General features: G+C 47.8%; 1 protein-coding gene across 4 annotated transcripts in view; it reads left to right on the top strand.

Moving 5' to 3' along the window:
- LOC106603811 (protein Jade-1) overlaps nt 1–22536 on the top strand; it is a 253496-nt gene that overhangs the window by 154865 nt on the left and 76095 nt on the right. For all 4 annotated transcript variants that reach the window (XM_045717329.1, XM_045717328.1, XM_045717327.1 and 1 more), the window contains 4 exons: nt 2650–2861; nt 3870–4037; nt 14061–14177; nt 15992–16594. In XM_045717329.1, the coding sequence (XP_045573285.1) occupies nt 2650–2861; nt 3870–4037; nt 14061–14177; nt 15992–16594 (1100 nt within the window). The remainder of the gene's footprint in view (nt 1–2649; nt 2862–3869; nt 4038–14060; nt 14178–15991; nt 16595–22536) is intronic.

Raw genomic sequence — 22536 nt, 5'->3', positions numbered from 1 at the left:
GGTGGTTATGATATCATTTAGGACCTTGAGCGTGGCTGAGGTGCACCCGTGACCAGCTCGGAAACCAGATTGCATAGTGGAAAAGCTACGGTGGGATTCGAAATGGTCGGTGATCTGTTTGTTCACTTGGCTTTCGAAGACTTTAGAAAGGCAGGGCAGTGTCCCCCTTTGAAGAGGGATATGACCGTGGCCGCTTTCCAATCTTTAGGAATCTCAGACGATAGGGAAGAGACGTTGAACAGGCTAGTAATAGGGGTTGCAACAATGGGGGCGGATAATTTTAGGAAGAGAGGGTCCAGATTGTCTAGCCCAACTGATTTGTAGGGATACAGATTTTGCAGCTCTTTCAGAACATCATCTGCCTGGATTTGGGTGAAGGAGAAGCATGGGGGGGCTTGGGCGAGTTGCTGCGGGGGGGTGCAGAGCTGTTGGCTGGGTTGGGGTAGCCAGGTGGAAAGCATGGGCAGCCGTAGAGAAATGCTTACTGAAATTCTCGATTATCGTGGATTTATCAGTGGTAACAGTGTTTCCTAGTCTCAGTGCAGTGGGCAGCTGGGAGGAGGTACTCTTATTCTCCATGGACTTTACAGTGTCCCAAAACTTTTTGGAATTAGTGCTGCAGGATGCAAAAAGCTAGCCTTTTCTTTCCTATCTGAGTGTGTGTATTGGTTCCTGACTTCCCTGATTATTTGCATATTTCAGGGACTATTCGATGCTAGTGCAGTACGCCACAGAGTGTTTTTGTGCTGGTCAAGGGCAGTCAAGTCTGGAGTGAACCAAGGGTTATATCTGTTCTTAGTTCTACATTTTTTGAAAGTGGTATGCTTTTTTAAGATGGTGAGGAATGCACTTTTAAAAAACAACCAGGCATCCTCTACTGACAGGATGAGGTCAATATCCTTCCAGGGTACCCGGGCCAGGTCGATTAGAAATGCCTGCTCGCTGAAGTGTTTTAGGGAGCGTTTGACAGTGATGAGGGATGGTCGTTTGACTGCGGACCCATAACGGATGCAGGCAATGAGGCAGTGATTGCTGAGATCCTGGTTGAAGACAGCAGAGGTGTATTTAGAGAGCAAGTTGGTCAGGATGATATCTATGAGGGTGCCCATGTTTCCGGATTTGGGGTTGATCATTTGTTTGAGATTAAGGGCATCTAGCTTAGATTGTAGGATGGCTAGGGTGTTAAGCATATCCCAATTTAGGTCACCTAGCACCTAGCGAACTCTGACGATAGATGGGGGGCAATCAATTCACATATGGTGTCCAGGGCACAGCTGGGAGCTGAGGGGGGTCTATAACAAGTGGCAACAGTGAGGGACTTATTTCTGGAGAGATGGTTCTTTAAAAATAGAAGTTCGAACTGTTTGGGCATAGACCTGGATAGTATGACAGAACTCTGCAGGCTATCTCTACAGTAGATTGCATTTCCATCCCTTTAGCAGTTCTGTCTTGACGGAAAATGTTGTAATTGGGGATGGACATTTCAGAATGTTTGGTGGCCTCCCTAAGCCAGGATTCAGAAATGGCTAGGACATCAGGCATCAGAATCAGGAGGATAAAATTATGGTCAGATTTGTCAAATGGATTGTGAGGGAGAGCTTTGTATGCATCTCTGTGTGTGGAGTAAAGGTGGTCCAGAGTTTTTTTCCCTTCTGGTTGCACATTTAACATGCTGAAAGAAATTTGATAAGATGGATTTAAGTTTCCCTGCATTAAAGTCCCTGGCTACTAGGAGCGCCTCCTCTGGGTGAGTGTTTTCCTGTTTGCTTATGGCGGAATACAGCTCATTCAGTGCGGTCTTAGTGCCAGCATCAGTCTGTGGTGGTATGTAGACAGCTACAAAAAATACAGATGAATACTCTCTAGGTAGATAGTGTGGTCTACAGCTTATCATGAGATACTCTACCTCAGGCGAGCAAAACCTCGAGACTTTCTTAGATATCGTGCCCAACTACAGGAAGCATTTGGTTGCAGTCATTGCAGCTAAAGGTGGCACAACCAGTTATTGAGTGTAAGGGGGCAATTACTTTTTCACACAGGGGAATTGGGTATTGCATAACTTTGTTAAATAAACAAAAATTTGTGTCTATTTTTTTGGTTATTTGTAAAACGTAGGTTTCCTTTTATCTAATATTAGATTTTGGTTGAAGATCTGATATCATTCAGTACAAAAAATATGCTAAATGTAATCCATGACAGGCCTTTTACCAGTACTTATAAGATTTTGGCTGCATTTACACAGGCAGCCCAATTCTGATCTTTGGCCCAATTTATTGCCAAATAATTTGATCTGATTGGTCAAAAGATAAGTTAAGTGGCAAAAGATCAGAATGCAGCCTTGGTCTGACACATTGACAGTTGCTTTTGTTTGTGGCAATTTGACGTACAAGATACATTTATAGCCAGGGTTTAATAGTACAAAATGTTCAGCAAACGAATGAGAAAAATGAAAGAGACACAGCGCAAGACACGTGTCAATCAGATATAGATTTCCATAGGTGATAAGGGTTACAGCTAGCCATGTGACTAGCTGTAACCCTTAACTAGACGCTCTGTCCTTCTCTCCCAAACGTATAATAGACCGACTCTGACCCATGTCCCAACCCAGTGTCTGACACTGACCCACCTCTCTCTCCTTCCCTCCCTCAGCGCTGCCGGAGCTGGACGAGCTGACCATGGAGCGTGTGCTGGTGGAGCTGGAGAGCCAGTGTGAGGAGAACATGCAGCAGGCCATCGAGACGGAGGAGGGCCTGGGCATCGAGTACGACGAGGACGTGGTGTGTGACGTGTGCCGGTCCCCAGAGGGAGAGGATGGCAACGAGATGGTCTTCTGTGACAAGTGCAACATCTGCGTACATCAGGTACATGGAGGGGTTGCAGTTGAGTTGGGATGTTTTTCTGGGTGAAGAGGATGGGACAAGTAGATGTTCTAGGGGTGTTAACAGTGTCTTCTCGTTGGAAGAGGGTGTAAGTGAATAGAGGGGAAAGTCAGTTTTGATCGTATTGAGGGTGTTTTGTTTGGGATCAGGGGGCGATTGGGGATGGGGGGGATTTGTAGTTCTTTGGGGTCATGACAAGAAGGACAAAGGTGTTAATTGGGGATTGTTTATAGTTCCGTGGAGAAACTGGATACTATACTCTTCTTCCTTTGACTCCTTACCTCCTTCAACTGTCAGATCTTACAGAAAATAGGCCATCATTGTAAATAAGAATTTGTTCTTAACTGACTTGCCTTGTTAAATAAATAATAAAAAAATATAAAAAATCTCCCTGTTATTGGAATTAAAATATTATTCTGAGTTTTTGACAGTTTTAAACAGTAAGAAAAATACATCCAAGGAATAGACCCATCGACCTCGTTTTAGTTTTTCAGACTGCTGTTTTTTTTATTGGGTGTAATGGCGTTAATTGGTTTCACAATTCTCTGGCAGTCATACAGCTCTGTCAACCTCCTCTGTTCAACGCTGTTTCGAAATGTTTGAAAATAGTTCCTCGTCCCTTTTTCCTTCTCCTGCCCCCCTCTTCTCTGTCTCCTCCCCCTCTCTCCCTCTCCGGCTCCGTCTCCTCCCTCTCTCCTGTCTCCTCCCCCTTTCTCCTGTCTCCTCCCCCTCTCTCCTGTCTCCTCCCCCTTTCTCCTGTCTCCTCCCCCTCTCTCCCTCTCCTGCTCTGTCTCCTCCCTCTCTCCTGTTTCCTCCCCCTTTCTCCTGTCTCCTCCCCCTTTCTCATGTCTCCTCCCCCTCTCTCCTCCGTCTCCTCCCCCCTCTCCCTCTCCTCCTCTGTGTCCTTCCCCTTTCTCCTCTGTCTCCTCCCCCCTCTCCTTCTCCTCCTCCTCTCTCCTTTTCCTCCCTCACCCCTCTGTCTCTCCCCAGGCGTGTTATGGGATCCTGAAGGTCCCACAGGGGAGTTGGCTGTGCCGAACCTGCGCCCTGGGGGTGCAACCCAAATGCCTGCTTTGCCCCAAGAGAGGAGGAGCCCTGAAGCCCACCCGCAGTGGAACCAAGTGGGTTCATGTCAGCTGTGCCTTATGGATCCCTGAGGTGAGCCCACTGGACACACACACACATATGTGCACCCACACACATGCACACACAAATATGTAAACACACACATTATACACATGCACTCACACGCAAGCACGCACACATACATGCAGTGCCTTCAGTAAGTATTCATTCCCCTTGACTTAGTTGGTAGAGCGTGGTGTTTGCAACGCCAGGGTTGTGGGTTTGATTCCCACGGGGGACCAGTATGGGGGAAAAAAATGTATGAAATGTATGCATTCACTACTGTAAGTCGCTCTGGATAAGAGCGTCTGCTAAATGACTAAAATGTAAAAATGTAAAATGTTATTCCACATTTTGTTGTGTTACAGCCTAAATTCAAAATGGATTAAATGTTGTTGTTTTTTCACCCATCTACACACAATAACCCATAATAACAAAGTGAATTTTTCGCAAATGTATTGAAAATGAAATACAGAAATATCTAATTTACATACAGTACCAGTCAAAAGTTTGGACACACTTACTCATTCAAGGGGTTTTCTTTGTGTGCAAAGCTGTCATCAAGGCAAAGGGTGGCTACTTTGAAGAATCTCATATATTGTAACACTCGTCGTTGAAGGGGGACCAAAACGCAGCGGGTAAAGTGCTCATCCTCTTATTTATTAACCTCTATGGGCTAAGTGGGACGCTTGCGTCCCACCTACTCAACAGCCAGTGTAATCCCGTGGCGCGTTATTCAAATACCTCAAAAATGCAAAAACTTCAATTTTTCAAACATATGACTATTTTACACCATTTTAAAGACAAGACTCTCGTTAATCTAACCACACACTCCGATTTCAAAAAGGCTTTACAACGAAAGCAAAACATTAGATTATGTCAGCAGAGTACCCAGCCAGAAATAATCAGACACCCATTTTTCAAGCTAGCATATAATGTCACATAAACCCAAACCACAGCTAAATGCAGCACTAACCTTTGATGATCTTCATCAGATGACAACCCTAGGACATTATGTTATACACTACATGCATGTTTTGTTCAATCAAGTTCATATTTATATCAAAAACCAGCTTTTTACATTAGCATGTGACTAGCATGTGACTAGCATTCCCACCGAACACTGCCGGTGAATTTACTAAATTACTCACGATAAACGTTCACAAAAAGCATAACAATTATTTTAAGAATTATAGATACAGAACTCCTCTATGCACTCGATATGTCCGATTTTAAAATAGCTTTTCGGTGAAAGCACTTTCTTCAATATTCTCAGTAGATAGCCCGGCATCACAGGGCTAGCTATTTAGACACCCAGCAACTTTAGCACTCACAAAAGTCAGATTTACTATAAGAAAAATGTTATTACCTTTGCTGTCTTCTTCAGAATGCACTCCCAGGACTTCTACTTCAATAACAAATGTTGGTTTGGTCCCAAATAATCCATTGTTATATCCAAATAACGGCGTTTTGTTCGTGCGTTCAAGACACTATCCGAAAGGGTAAATAAGGGTGACGAGCATGGCGCAATTCGTGACAAAACAATTCTAAATATTCCATTACCGTACTTCGAAGAATGTCAACCGCTGTTTAAAATCCATTTTTATGCCATTTTTCTCATAAAAAAGCGATAATATTCCGACCGGGAATCTGCATTTAGGTAAACAGACGAAAGAAAATAAAGCATGGGGTCGACTCGGGCACACACCTAAGCCCATAGTACTCTGATCGGCCACTTACCAAACGCGATAATGTGTTTCAGCCAGAGGCTGCCTCGATATCGTTCAGCTTTTTCCCGGGCTCTGAGAGCCTATGGGAGCCGTAGGAAGTGTCACGTTATAGCAAAGATCCTCAGTCTTCAATAAAAAGAGCCAAGATGAACAACAACTTGTCAGACAGGCCACTTCCTGCATGGAATCTTCTCAGGTTTTGGCCTGCCATATGAGTTCTGTTATACTCACAGACACCATTCAAACAGTTTTAGAAACTTTAGGGTGTTTTATATCCAAAGCCAATAATTATATGCATATTCTAGTTACTGGGCAGGAGTAGTAACCAGATTAAATCGGGTACGTTTTTTATCCGGCCGTGTCAATACTGCCCCCTAGCCCTAACAGGTTAAAGAAAACACTTAATCAATACAAAACAAACAACGAAAACAGTCCAGTAAGGTGCATAGACTATACTAGAAACCACCACCCACAAAACCCAGTGAAAACAAACACAACTAAATATGGCCTCCAATTAGAGACAACAACAACCAGCTGACTCTAATTGGAGGTCATTGATAAAACTCACATAGAACTAGAAAAGCTAGATAAACATAGAAATAAGAAAACTAGAACCTAAACCCACAATACCCAACCACACAAAACAAACACCCCCTGCCACGCCCTGACCAACTACAATGACAAATAACCCCTTTTACTGGCCAGGACGTGACAGTACCCCCCCAAAAGTGCAGATCCCGAATGCACCTCAAAACAAAACCCATAAAAACTACCCCAAACCTAAAGGGAGGGAAGGGAGGGTGGCCACCGTCAACGACGGTTCCTGTGCTTCAGGACAAAGTTAATTTCTTAGCAATTTTACTAGTGCCTTATTGCAAACAGGATGAATGTTTGGAATATTTTTTTTCTGTACAAGCTTCCTTCTTTTCACTTTGTCATTTAGGTTAGTATTGTGGAGTAACTACAATGTTGTTGATCCATCCTCAGTTTTCTCCTATCACAGCCATTAAACGCTGAACATTTTAAGTCACCATTGGCTTCATGGTTTCCTTCCTCTCCAGCAACTGACTTAGGAAGGAAGCCTGTATCTGTTGTAGTGACTGGGTGTATTGATACACCATCCAAAGTGTAATTCATATGGATTAATTAATTTAAAAGATATGTATATATTTAACCTTTATTTAACTAGACAAGTCAGACATACTGAACAAAAATATAAACACAACATGCAACAATTTCAAAGATTCTGATGAGTTACAGTTATATAAGGAAATTAGTCATTTGAAATAAATAAATTAGGCCATAATCAATGGATTTCACATGACTTGGCAGGGGCACAGCCATGGATGGGCCTGGGAGGGCATAGACCCACCCACTTGTGAGCCAGGCCCAGCCAATCAGAATGAGTTTTTTCCACAAAAGAGCTTTATTACAGACACTTGTGAGCTAAAGATGAAAACCTTTCCTACAAGTATTATTATGTTATTTATTAATTGGCTATGGCTTTGCAGAATCCGCACTGCTTCTTGACACAATGCCCACTTAACCCGGAAGCAAGCCGCACCAATGTGTCGGAGGAAACACCGTGCACCTGGCGACCGTGTCGGCGTGCACTGTGCCCGGCCCACCACAGGAGTCGCTAGTGCGCAATGGGACAAGGACATCCCTGCCGGCCAAACCCTCCCCTAACCCGGACGACGCTGGGCCAATTGTGCGCCGCCCCATGGGTCTCCTGGTCGCGGCCGACTGCGACAGAGCCTGAACTTGAACCCAGAAACTCTAGATCCAGCAATGATTCACATATATGCAGATACACACACTCCCACTTCCAAACAGACAAGCACACACACACCTTGAGCATCAACATTACGGGGACATTAAGACTAAAGTGCTCCTAGACCTGCTTCTCAAACCAGCGTTAAGAGCTTAGAACCCAGTTAATGAAGTGCCGTTCAGGGTCCTGAAACCTTTTAGTAATAATTGTATTTTGTTACCCTTGATAGGACTACTTGTTATTGTTCTGTGTTTGTTTTATGGTTGTCACAATACCAGTATCGCGATACTCAGAGGTATCGTAGCAAGGAAAGAAAACATGAAGTGGACTGAATTTCCTCAAGGGAAACATTCCTAATGTTGGAAACAGGCAACCTTATGTTGTCACCCAGAATCACATGTTTCTTTAACAAGCTATAGCACACACATTTTGTTACATACAGCAGGTTTTTAATCACCAAAGAGTTGCTTTGTGTTTGCTTTGTGTTTTCATTTTTTGCTTGGGAAAATCTGGTCTCTTAGTATCTCAATACTGGTATCGTGACAACCCTAGTTTGTTCTACCCTAGTTTGTTCTACTTCCTCGCCAACTTCTTTAAATATACATTAATTATTGCTGCTGCGATCTCTCTAGCTCTCTTTCTCAGCACTAAAGACACAGGTAACAAGGTGTAAGTTAATAAGACATCTTGGCGGAGATGGGAATTTGACAGGTGTGAAGTGTGAGAGCGGCTTTCACAATGGCAGTCATACAGGCTGAGGCTTTGACTGTGTCACTCAGAGGGTCCGGCTACAGCTGAGGCTGTATCTCACTTAGTCTTCAAAAGTACTAACCTCCCTCCCTGCAGCTCTGTGACTCTCTTAGCAGCCCTCCAAACCCCCTCCTCATAAAAAAGGTCAACTTAAATGTTCTGCCTTTTCGTTTGATTTCCTCCTCATTTCCAGTTGTCACTTTAAATTAAAGCTTTTCATCGCCTTTTGGAAATATAAACTAATTGGAGCCGGGATGAGCGGAAGGAGTGATTTGAAAAGCACCACAAACACACACATGCACACTCAAAGAAAGTCACACACACACACACACACACACACACACACACACACACACACACACACACTCAAAAACACACACACACACACACACACACACACTCAAAAACAAACACACACACACACACTCAGAGAAAGTCTCACACACACACACACACACACTCAAAGACAAACACACACACACGCACACTCAGAGAAAGTCTCCACACACACACACACACACACACACACACACACACACACACACACACACACACTCAGAGAAAGTCTCACACACACACACACACACTCAAAAACAAACACACACACACACACACGCACACTCAGAGAAAGTCTCTCACACACACACACACACACACATTCAGAGAAAGTCACACACACACTCAAAGACAAACACACACACACACTCAGAGAAAGTCACACACACACACACTCAGAGAAAGTCACACACACACACACACACACACACACACACACACACACACACACACACACACACACACACACTCAAAGACAAACACAAACACAAACACACACAGAGAAAGACACTCTGAAAGAGACACAGTTCTTTAAAGCTGAAAACGCTTGGATATCCTAATCAAGAGAGGACAAAAGTGAGGCAAGGGAAAGGAATTAGGGTGCTGCCTGTGCGGAGCGAGGGATCACAGTCTTCCACTCTGTGTGAAACTTCTGGTTCAATGGTTGCTGTCAGAATGGGGAGGATTCATACAGCATTTCATGGATTGTCAGGGAAAGGAGGGGATGGAGGATTTCAGGATTGTCAGGGAGAGGAGAGGATGTCAGGGTTGTCAGGGAGAGGAGAGGATGTCAGGATTGTCAGGGAGAGGACAGGATGTCAGGATTGTCAGGAAGAGGACAGGATGTCAGGATTGTCAGGGAGAGGACAGGATGTCAGGATTGTCAGGGAGAGGAGAGGATGTCAGGATTGTCAGGGAGAGGAGAGGATGTCAGGATTGTCAGGGAGAGGAGAGGATGTCAGGATTGTCAGGGAGAGGACAGGATGTCAGGATTGTCAGGGAGAGGAGGGGAGGGAGGATGTCAGGATTGTCAGGGAGAGGAGAGGAAGTCAGGATTGTCAGGGAGAGGACAGGATGTCAGGATTGTCAGGGAGAGGAGGGGAGGGAGGATGTCAGGATTGTCAGGGAGAGGAGAGGATGTCAGGATTGCCAGGGAGAGGACAGGATGTCAGGATTGTCAGGGAGAGGACAGGATGTCAGGAATGTCAGGGAGAGGAGAGGATGTCAGGAATGTCTGGATGTTATTAGGGCTGGACGTGCTTCTACACCTGCATTACTGTCACAGTATCTAACGAAGGTGGCGCCCTCCTCGGTCGGGCGGCGCTCGGCGGTCGTCGTCGTCGGCCTATTAGCTGCCACCGATCGTTGTTTCTGTGTCTTTTGGTTTTGTCTGTCTATCCCGCGCCTGTTTTGTGTCTGTCATTAGTGGGGGGTTATTTAGACAATAAACAATCCCGCACGAGAACCCCAACTGAAAATACACACTAAATAACCCCCCACTAATGACAGACACAAAACAGGCGCGGGATAGACAGACAAAACCAAAAGATACAGAAACAACGATCGATGGCAGCTAATAGGCCGGCGACGACGACTGCCGAGCGCCGCCCGACCAAGGAGGGGCGCCACCTTCATTAGATACTGTGACAGTACCCCTCCCCTGACGCCGGCCTCGGGGACGGCCCGGAGGGCGAGGCGCCGGCCGATCCGGACGGCGACGGTGGAATTCCTGTAGCATAGGTGGATCTAGAATGTCTGCCGCCGGGACCCAGCACCTCTCCTCCGGACCGTACCCCTCCCAGTCCATGAGGTACTGCAGGCCCCCTACCCGACGTCGGGAGTCCAGGGTGGCTCGGACTGTGTACGCCGGGGCCCCCCCGATGTCCAGGGGGGCGGGGGGACCTCCAGCACCTCATCGTCCTGCAGCGGACCAGCTACCACCGGCCTGAGGAGAGACACATGAAACGAGGGGTTAATGCGGTAATATGAAGGGAGTTGTAACCTGTAACACACCTCGTTTATCCTCCTCAGGACTTTGAACGGCCCCACAAACCACGGACCCAGCTTCCGGCAGGGCAGGCGGAGAGGCAGGTTCCGGGTCGAGAGTCAGACTCTGTCCCCCGGGTTAAACACGGGGGCGTCACTGCGGTGGCGGTCAGCGCTCTCCTTGTGTCGTTCACCAGCCCTCCTTAGGCACTCCTGGACACCATTCCAGGTCTCCTGAGAGCGCTTCACCCATGCCTCCACCGCAGGAGCCTCCGTCTGGCTCTGTTGCCATGGCACCAGGACCGGCTGATACCCCAATACCACCTGGAAGGGTGACAGGTTGGTAGAGGAGTGGCGCTGAGAGTTCTGGGCCATCTCGGCCCCATGGCACGAACTGCGCCCACTCCCCTGGCCGTTCCCGGCAATACGACCGCAGGAACCTGCCCACATCCTGGTTAATGCGCTCTACCTGCCCATTACTCTCGGGGTGGAACCCCGAGGTCAAGCTGACCGAGACCCCAGCCTCTCCATAAATTATCTCCACACCCTGGATGTGAACTGGGGACCCCGATCAGATACGATGTCCTCGGGCACCCCATAGTGCCGGAAGACATGGGTGAACAGGGCCTCCGCGGTCTGCAGGGCCGTAGGAAGACCGGGCAAAGGGAGCAGACGGCAGGACTTAGAGAACCTGTCCACAACGTCCAGGATCGCCGTATTCCCCTGGGACGGCGGGAGATTCGTGAGGAAATCCACAGAGAGGTGAGACCAAGGCCGTTGTGGAACGGGGAGGGGCCATAATTTCCCTCGAGGCAGGTGCCTAGGAGCCTTGCACTGAGCGCATACCGAACAGGAAGAGACGAACATCCTCAGCCAAGGTGGGCCACCAGTACCTTCCCTTCAGGCCCCGCACTCTCCGTTCCACCCCAGGATGACCCGAGGAGGGTAGAGTGTGGGACCATCGGACCAGGCGATCGCGAACACCAAGCAGAATGTATTTCAGGCCCACGGGACACTGCGGTGGAGTGGGTTCTGACCGACCCGCCCGCTCGATGTCCGCATCCACCTCCCATACCACCGGTGCCACCAGACAGGAGGCGGGAAGTATGGGAGTGGGATCGATGGTCCGCTCCTCGGTGTCGTAGAGACGCAACAGTGTGTCAGGCTTCCGGTTCCGGGAATCTGGAATGTACGAGAGGGTAAAGTGAAACCTTGTAAAAAACATGGCCCACCTTGCCTGACGGGGATTAAGCCTCCTCGCTGCCCGAATATACTCCAGGTTACAGTGGTCGGTCCAGATGAGAAAAGGGTGACGTGCCCCCTCAAGCCAATGTCTCCACACCGTCAAAGCCCTGACCACGGCTAACAGCTCCCGGTCCCCCACATCATAGTTGCGCTCCGCCGGGCTCAGCTTCTTAGAAAAGAACGCACATGGGCGGAGCTTCGGCGGAACGCCCGAGCGCTGCGATAGCACAGCTCCTACCCCAGCCTCGGACGCGTCCACCTCCACTATGAATGGCAAAGAGGGGTCCGGATGCGCCAGGACAGGTGCGTTGGTAAACAGAACCTTCAGACGATGGAAGGCTCTGTCCGCCTCTGCTGACCATCGTAGCCGCACCGGCCCCCCCTTCATCAGTGAGGTAATGGGAGCCGCCACCTGGCCAAAACCCCGGATAAACCTCTGATAATAATTAGCGAACCCCAAGAACCGCTGCACCTCCTTCACAGTGGTTGGGGTTGGCCAATTACGCACAGCCGTCATGTGGTCACACTCCACCTCCACCCCCGAGGTGGAAATGCGATATCCTAGAAATGAGACGGCTCGTTTGGAGAACTCACATTTCTCAGCCTTGACGTATAGGTTATGCGTCCGCAGCCGCCCAAGCACTCTACGCACCAGGGACACATGCTCAGCGCGTGTGGCGGAGCAGATCAGGATGTCATCGATGTACACCACCACACCCTGCCCGAGCATGTCCCGAAGGACCTCGTCCACAAAGGATTGGAAGACAGCAGGAGCGTTCTTTAACCCATACGGCATGACGAGGTACTCATAATGGCCCGATGTGGTACTAAATGTGGTTTTCCACTCGTCTCCATCTCGGATACGCACCAGGTTATACGCGCTCCTGAGATCTAATTTCGTGAAGAAGCGCGCTCCGTGAAATGACTCCACTGCCGTAGCAATGAGAGGTAGCGGGTAACTGAAACCCACTGTGATAGCATTTAGACCTCTATAGTCAATGCACGGGCGCAGACCTCCCTCCTTCTTCTTCACGAAAAAAAAGCTTGAGGAGACGGGGGACTTAGATGGCCGAATGTATCCCTGTCTCAAGGACTCAGTGACGTATGTATCCATAGCCACTGTCTCCTCCTGAGACAGAGGATACACGTGACTCCTAGGAAGAACCGCGTCGGCCTGGAGGTTTATCGCACAATCCCCTCGTCGATGGGGGGGTAATAGAGTCGCCTTCGTCTTACTGAAGGCGATAGCCAAATCGGCATACTCTGAGGGAATGTGCACGGTGGAGACTTGGTCTGGACTCTCCACCGTAGTCGCACCGATGGAAACTCCTATGCACCTACCTGAGCACTCCCTCGACCACCCCGTAAGAGCCCTCTGCCTCGATCGTTGTTTCTGTATCTTTTGGTTTTGTCTGTCTATCCCGCGCCTGTTTTGTGTCTGTCATTAGTGGGGGGTTATTTAGTGTGTATTTTCAGTTGGGGTTCTCGTGCGGGATTGTTTATTGTCTACTCCAGACAGTTGCGAGTATAGCTGTTTGTTTTCTGGATATTGTCTATTATATTGCCGGGCTGCGCCCCGTGCACTTTTTCCGGAGCGTTTAATTTTGGGAATGTGTTTTTCCCTGGCGGACTTTTGTCACGCGCCCTGTGCCCTACGGCTATTGTGTTGGCATTTATTATTAAAACACTGTTGCTCCGGCCCTCTGCCTCCTGCTCCTGATTCCACATCTCCACTGGTCCTAGACAGCCGTGACAATTACTTGCTGTTTGGGGTTTTAGGCTGGGTTTCTGTACAGCACTTTGAGATATCAGCTGATGTAAGAAGGGCTTTATAAATAAATTTGATTTGATTTGACATGAAGGGTGAGGCTTACAGAAAGTATTTTCAGAGTGAGGAATATGAATGTGGGGGAATGAATATCGGATCCTGTCCGGAATGGAAGGGCACTTCAGGAGAGCACAGTACTGGGTCTAGAAATACTCAGCATGCAGAATGCCGTCTTTATCCTGATGGTCATATAGACTATATAAAGAAAACATGAAATTCAATCAATTCAGTAAAAGAACCGCGTACAATCTGTATTAAAGTCTGAACCACAGTGCCTGATTAGTATCTATACAAACTCTATGAACACTCCTCTGGGAACCCTACATGTACGTGATGTGACTGTCTGTATAAACGTCTTGTAAGACACATCTGTGTTGACATTGTGTGTGTGTGTGTGTGGTATCCAGGTGAGTATAGGCTGTCCAGAGAAGATGGAGCCCATTACTAAGGTGTCCCACATTCCCGCCAGCCGCTGGGCCCTGTCCTGCAGCCTGTGTCGAGAACACACGGGCACCTGCATACAGGTGAGATATACACACACACACACACACACACACACACACACACACACACACACACACACACACACACACACACACACACACACACACACACACACACACTAGGGCTAGGAATAGCCAGGGACCTCACAATACGATATCACGATACTTAACACTCACACTCCAGTAACACCTTTTCATTTTTGTGTGTCAGTGCACCTTCGGCTGTTAAAGATGCCCTGAAGGTGTGGAAATGAGTTCCTCATTAGCGGCACATATCATCACATACTGTTCATATTAAAATAGCAGTGCGTTTGGTGTGAACACATAGGACTTAGAGAGATAGCAGGTGATGTTGCTCAGAAAGAATTAGCACGTCCCCTGATGTCAAGCTGTGCTCGTTTGACACCAAACAACTGAAACCGGTTGCACTAACTAACCACACGTGTTGAATCACTGTCTGACAAATGATGATTTCATGTTTTATTGGTGGATTATTAGATTCATATACTAATAAGTTATGATGTAGCTCATCAATAATGTGTCCCTGATGGCTGCTTTAATTAGTGTACTATATAGGGAATAGGGTGCCATTTGGGATCTACACTAAGGATCTGGTACTCCCATAATGTTGGCATTAAGGTGATGAGGTCTAGTAAGTTTGCAGTAAAGCATCAGAGCGTGTACAGAATCAGTATCCACTATCCACCAGACAGACTGTCATATATTTGGACTGGAGAGAACTACTTCCATTTAATGTCTAGTGGCCAGACAATGCTAGTCAGTGTGGGGAGCTGGTATTGAGGACATTACCATGCTGCAGGCTGAAGAGTTGAGGAATAGTGATTTCCAGTTGTGGCTTCTCTCCCCTCGTCATGGCAGACAGAACCAGAGGGGCTCCAAACTCTCTGGAGAGAGACAGCCACTGAGATAAGTGGGATATTCTAATGTGACAGGGGGAAGGAGAGATGACGAGAAAGAATGGGTTGGAATGGGAGAGGACTGAGTCGGAGCGAAGTGGGCTCCTCTCAGCCTATGTAGAGAGCGAAGGAAAGAGATAGATGTCCCAAATGGCATCCTATTCCCTACATAGTGCACTACTTTGTGAGTTAGGCCTCTGTAGTGCACAATATAGAGTACCATTTGGGACGCAGTCCTTGAGCATGCTCGTCATTGTCATCCGAGGCCCTTAGAAAATGTAGGCCTCTCTGATGGAATGGAAAACACTACTAGCCTCCCTTCCCTCCCCCATCCCTCCTCCCCCATCCCCCCCTTCCCTGCATCCCTCCTCCCCGCATCCCTCCTTCCCCACATCCCTCCTTCCCCCCATTCCTCCTCCCCCCCCATTCCTCCTCCCCCCATCCCCCCTTCACCCCCATCACGTCATGGGACCAGTCTGAGGTTTGAAATGGATAGGCCTGAGGAAAGGCAAGAACAGAGGTTTGATTTTAGACTGGTTGTTATGAGAGCAGTACAGACAGATCAGGGTTTGTGACAATATGGGAACCAATGTTTGTTTTGACCGTGTTGCCCACAGGACAAGAGTGCCTGTCTGTCTGGGATAGACCAGACAGAGGCAGACGGTTAGAAGAAGTTTTCCAGAACAGACATTTCTCTGAACACATTCTTTGTCACGCACACTGTGGTGGCAGAGGAAGGAGTTGTGACAGTGTTGCTTAGCAATCATTAACACGTTTCTGTTTGTGTGAGGCAAACATCATCAGAGAAAAACTATTGTTGTGACTGTGTACCTTGTCATCTTTATGTGTTTAACAATTTTTAAGCAGTGTTGACGTGACTCATATGTAAATATGTAACTCTCCTCCCTCCTTCCCCAGTGCTCCATGCCCTCCTGTATTGTGGCCTTCCATGTGACCTGCTCGTTTGACCACGGCCTGGAGATGCGTACCATCCTGGCTGAGAACGACGAGGTGCGCTTCAAATCATACTGCCTGGAGCACAGCAGCACTCCCGGCAACAGTAACCACGCTGCCGCTGTCGCCGGCAACAGTAACCACACCAACGGCGCCCACTGCGCTAGTGCCAGCAGCAAAACGGACCGGGCCGGACTCGGCAACGAGCACAGAGCCAACGCCGGGCCGGAACACCACCAAGCGACCAGCGAGCTGCCACCTGTGGAGCGTCCAGACCGGGACCAGATGGAGAGGGAGAAGGCCAGCCAACGCAAACAGAAACTACAGGAGCTGGAGGACGAGTTCTACCACCTGGTGGACCCCAAAGACGTGGCGGAGAGCCTGGGCCTGCCGGACGCCCACGTGGACTTCCTGTACCAGTTCTGGAAGCTGAGGAGGAAGTCCAACTTCAACCGTCCGCTGGTGACGCTGAAAAGAGACGAGGTAGATGACCTGGCTCAGCAGGAGCAGGACGTGCTGTACCGACGCCTCAAACTGTTCACACACCTACGCCAGGACCTAGAGAGGGTGAGTGGTTGGCTGGGCCGGGAAGATTATGTTAGTGTGTGGATTGATTGATGTTGTACTGATGTGTATGTGTGTTGCTCTGCCTGTCCATCCTGTATGGTTTACAAAATCCAGTCTGCCTGGGTCATCAATTGAGCAAACGGTGAAAAGGCTTAATGGCTGAATGATGTTTCAGTACTATGACTCATCCATATACAGTTCGGTCCTAGCTCTCCTCTGAGAGTCCAGGGGTATCCTGCCCTATCCTGTTTCCTCAGGATGCCCCATGCAGCATCCCCATAGAAAACAATCCGGGCTCCACCAGTTAAGGCTGTAATACAGTATGTTGTGTGAAGCAGAGTAGAGTGGAGGGAGGCAGCTAACCAGGTCCAAATGGCTGATTTAATTAACCGGTTGGAGATGGAGGCTGAGCAGGGCAGTCACACACACACACACACACACACACACACACACACACACACACACACACACACACACACACACACACACACACACACACACACACACACTGCACCCACACCCTCTGTGGTAGAGCTCTGCTACTTGACCTGAGCCCGACCAGCCCCAACACTACATCGGGTTAGGGCTGGGTAGGGCCTACTGGCTACTAGGCTATTGGTAGGCCTCGGGTATCACTAAATTCATCAATAACATTTTGAAGCTGAGCCATTTGCTCGTGCTCTGCTGCGCAGTACAGTCATATCTGACTAAGATCATAATGTGGTGTCAAAAGTGCTTCAACCTCGTCAAATATAAAACAAGAGAGATTATTTCACAGAAAATAATAATGTTGCTTGAGTTTTGTCTGTGTAGCTCTCCTTTCTTTGTTGAGCAGAGCAGCCCAAGAGCAGCCCAAGAGCAGCCTGAGCCGTTGCTATGGCTACTCACTGACTCAGAGACACCACGAGCAGAGTGCATGCAGAGCGAGCTGCCTGCACGCATGGGGCGAGTGACATTTATTTCTGATTTAGGGTTTCGGGCCGGGCTTTAAATTTGGCAGAAGCAATCGGGCCTGGGTAGGGTGGGGCATGAATGTCGGGCCTGGGTAGGGTAGGGCCTGAATGTCGGGCCTGGGTAGGGTAGGGCCTGAATGTTGAGCCTGGGTAGGGTAGGGCCTGAATGTCGGGCCTGGGTAGGGTGGGGCATGAATGTCGGGCCTGGGTAGGGTGGGGCATGAATGTCGGGCCTGGGTAGGGTAGGGCATGAATGTCGGGCCTGGGTAGGGTATGGCCTGAATGTCGGGCCTGGGTAGGGTAGGACCTGAATGTCGGGCCTGGGTAGGGTAGGGCCTGAATGTCGGGCCTGGGTAGGGCTCTACTCTGTGGTAAAGGCTCCCTAATAACCTCAAAGCGCAGATCGATGCATCCAGAGCTCCTCTTCCATTCGGGCCCTCCACTTAGCCACAGGGCCTTCAGGTTGAGTGATGCCCGTGTTTGTCACGCAGTCCTGCCGCTGTTAGACCTAAGGATGCATGTGTGGGCCCGGGCATTATCAGGTTATCACAGCTCAACATCTCAGCTCTCTATATGCTGTAATGCGTTGTTAACTGGCTATTTGAAATTCATTTCTATCCTCTTAACCTGAATCAGTGGAGTTGTGTTGGATTGTATTTCTGGGGTACGTCCCAAATAGAACCCTATTCCCTTAATCATACACTACTTTTTAATGGGCCCTATGAACCTTGTTAAAAAAGTAGTGCACTATCAAGGGAATTTGTGATGCATTCCTGACGCGCCAACCCCACCCCGCTCGCCCTCGTCTTCTGTCTCTATAAAATCAGCATTTCTGAGTGTACACTAACAAACAGTAGTGGATTGAGCTCGGCCTAGTAAATGTAGTGATAACAGCTTCCACAGAGATCTTCCCTCTACACTACCTCTAGCACCACCACTACCCCTGTCTAGCTGGTTGGGTGGCTGGGGTTGTGGTTAACGTAGGTAGCTTCCTCTTTATCCCCTTACGGCCGTGTGCAGTAGGTCACCTGCTGGGTTGTAGAATCGCCAGGAAATGAACAGAAAATCAGACTCAGGCCACCCTGACTACCCTGATTGTTTGAACAGTAGTGACTTGAGGGCTGGTGCAGGGTAGGTCTAGTTAATACACCCCTCAGCAAGAGACACTAGTTGAGTTGAGCAGGAACAGGAAGTAGGAAGTGTTTAAGTACAGCGGTTTCCTCCCTGTTGTCCCAGTGGTGTGGCACATGACAAGGAGCTCTTTTTAATTTGCCATGCTCACTGGTTTAATGAGCGGGGCGGCAGATAGCCTAGTGGTTAGAGCGTTGGACTAGTAACCGGAAGGTTGCAAGATTGAATCCCCAAACTGACAAGGTCAAAATCTGTTGTTCTGCCCCTGAACAAGGCAGTTAACCCACTGTTCCTAGGCTGTCATTGAAAATAAGAATTTGTTCTTAACTGACTTGACTCGATAAATAAAGATAAAATAAATGAGCCAGCCAGGGAGAGGGAGCAGAGAAACTTCAGGGGCTGTGATTTCTGTATTTGCTGTGTGGATTAAACAGCCATGCTGCTGCTGAGTGGTCTTCCAGGTTCATTGATTCTGTAAGCCTAAGAATTTGAACATTCAGCGAATTTGAGCAGTCAAGGTGTCTTGATAATGAGCTGATTTAAATAGCAAGATTAAAAGGTAATTCCAAGTGAATGGGGAGCTCTCTACCTTAGTGTTCGGTTCTCCTATAGTGAAATATCTGATGTGGTACTTATTCAGTGTAATAGGCCAGATTCAATCCAATGTGCCTAGTGGTGTTTGGACTATGCTGTGTATATCATCATATACAGAGAAGATTCTCTATTAGTTGCTAATTTTATTTGATCGCAGGTAAAAATGACATGAATTTAATTGAGCCCTTCAGCCCTGTAATGTGCTTATAGTGATGTCAACCAGATTCTACCCACAACATGGGACTTGTACCTACTACCTTACGGGAGTCCTTTCCTTCCCCATCGGGGAACTTCTCAGTGGATTGTCTATGGATAGGTGTTGATCCTCTTCAATCAGAGAAGAGTGAAGGATTGTGGCTGGAAGAGTTAAGAGCTAATGAACACATTTTTGCTCTTTTTCTGTCACATAACACTCCCACAATACCTTATGAAAGGGACCGCTCATTCGTTAGCAACATCCATAGCAACAAGAGCAGTAGAAAAGAACATTGAAGTGAACAGTCATTTTTATAGATTGTGATGTCAGTCTCCAGTGATGTAGTTGTCTTACCTTTCATTTATACAGTATAGGCTTTCACCAAACGATGGGTCTATCCCTGATGGCTCTAGGCCAATATAAGTGTGTGTGTGTGTGTGTGTGTGTGTGTGTGTGTGTGTGTGTGTGTGTGTGTGTGTGTGTGTGTGTGTGTGTGTGTGTGTGTGTGTGTGTGTGTGTGGTAATTGTTCATGTGTGTACTGTACTAATCTGTAGGCTAAGGTTGAACGGTATACCGAAACTTCTGTACTTTATAGCGTGAAGATCAAAGTACCTTCTCCAGTTAGTCATTCATTGCCAGAGCTGCATTGTTAGCTCCACACTCATGCTGCATTATTCTTGGGCAATATACCGTTTCTACCATATACTGCGGTATTTCGAAATACCGACGGTATGATTTTCAATACCAATTTTGGGGGTGGGGGGCGCCTCACAGTGGTTGCAAGGGTGCGTGTTACGCCACTGCTTATAACTAACTATATGTTAAGTATGCAGTGCATTCGGAAAGTATTCAGATCCCTTAACCTTTTCCACATTTTGTTACGTTACAGCCTTATTCTAATTACATGGTTTGTTTTCCCTCATCAATCTACACATAATACCTCATCATGGAAAAAAATCTATATATTTTTTGAAATATTTGCAAATGTATAAAAAAAAGGACATATCACATTTACTTAAGTATTCAGAGCCTTTACTCAGTACTTTGTTGAAGCACTTTTGGCAGTGATTACAGCCTCGAGTCTTCTTGGGTATGACGCTACAAGCTTGAGCCAGCCGTGTGGCTCAGTTGGTAGAGCATGGTGTTTGCAACGCCAGGGTTGTGGGTTCGATTCCCATGGGGGACCAGTACGGGGGAAAAAAATGTATGAAATGTATGCATTCACTACTGTAAGTCGCTCTGGATAAGAGTGTCTGCTAAATGCCTAAAATGTGAAAATGTATTTGGGTTTCTCCCATTCTTCTCTGCAGATTCCCTCAAGCTCTGTCAGGTTGGATGGGGAGCGTCACTGAAAATATATTTTCAGGTCTCTCCAAAGATGTTTGATCTGGTTCAAGTCCAGACCCTGGCTGGGCCACTCAAGGATATTCAGAGACTTGTCCCGAAGCTACTCCTGTGTTGTGTTGGCTGTGTACTTAGGGTTGTTGTTCTGTTGGAAGGTGAACCTTTGCCCAGGTCTGAGGTCCTGAGCGCTCTGGAGCAAGTTTTCATCAAGGATCTCTCTGTATTTTGCTCCATTCATCTTTCCCTCGATCCTGACTAGTTTCACAGTCCCTGCTGCTGAATTACATCCCCATAGCATGATGCTGCCACCACCATGCTTCACCGTAGGGATGGTGCCAGGTTTTATCCAGACGTGACGCTTGGCATTCAGGCCAAAGAGTTCAATCTTGGTTTCATCAGACCAGAGAATCTTCTTTCTCATGGTCTGAGATTCTTTAGGTGACTTTTGGCAAACTCCAAGCGGGCTGTCATTAGCCTTTTACTGAGGAGTGGCTTCCGTCTGGCCTCTCTACCATAAAGGGCTGATTGGTGGAGTCCTGCAGAGATGGTTGTCCTTCTGGAAGATTCTCTCATCTCCACAAAGGAACTCTGGAGCTCTATCAGACAGACCATCAATTTCTTGGTCACCTCCCTGACCAAAGCCCTTCTCCCCCACTTGCTCAGTTTGGCTGGGCGGCCAGCTCTAGGAAGAGTCTTGGTGGTTCCAAACCTCTTCCCTTTAAGAATGATGGAGGCCGATGTGTTCTTGGGGACCTTCAATGCTGCAGAAATGCCAAATGAAATTTTATTTGTCACATGCGTCAAATACAACAGGTGTAGACCTTACTGTGGAATGCTTACTTACAAGCCCTTAACCAACAATGCAGTTCAAAAAAGTTAAGAAAATATTTACTAAATAAAATAAAGTAAAAAATAAAAACTAACAATTAAATTACATAACAATAATGAGGCTATATACAGACTTGGCTGCTCCTACCGCTTGCCGTGCGGTAGCAGAGAGAACAGTCTATGACTTGGGTGACTGGAGTCTTTGACAATTTTTTGGGCCTTCCTCTGACACCGCCTAGTATATAGGTCCTGGATGGCAGGAAGCTTGGCCCCAGTAATGTATTGGGCTGTACGCACTACCCTCTGTAGTGCCTTATGGTCGGATGGCGAGCAGTTGCCATACCAGGCTGTGATGCAACCCGTCAGAATGCTGTCTGGTGCAGCTGTACAACTTTTGGAGGATCTGGGGACCCATACCAAATCTTTTAAGTCTGCTGAGGGGGGAAAAGTGTTGTCGTGCCCTCTTCACAACTGTCTTGGTGTGTTTGGACCATGATAGTTTGTTGGTGATGTTGACACCAAGGAACTTGAAACTCTCAACAGGCTCCACTACAGCTCAATCGATATTAATGGGGGCCTGTCCGGCCCTCCTTTTCCAGTAGTGCACGATCATCTCCTTTGTCTTGCTTACATTGAGGAAGAGGTTTTGTCCTGGCACCACACGGCCAAGTCTCTGACCTCCTCCCTATAGGCTGTCTCATTGTTGTCTGTGATCAGGCCTACCACTTGTGTCATCAGCAAACTTAATGATGGTGTTGGAGTCGTGCTTGTCCACACAGTCCTGCTTGAACAGGGAGTACAAGAGGGGACTAAGCACGCACCCCTGAGGGGCCCCGGTGTTGAGGATCAGCGTGGCAGATGTTGTCGCCTACCCTTACCACCTGGGGGCGGCCCC

Source organism: Salmo salar, chromosome ssa04 (genome assembly GCF_905237065.1).
Source record: "Salmo salar chromosome ssa04, Ssal_v3.1, whole genome shotgun sequence".
Lineage (NCBI taxonomy): Eukaryota > Metazoa > Chordata > Actinopteri > Salmoniformes > Salmonidae > Salmo > Salmo salar.
This window is presented reverse-complemented; position numbering and strand designations above follow the sequence as displayed.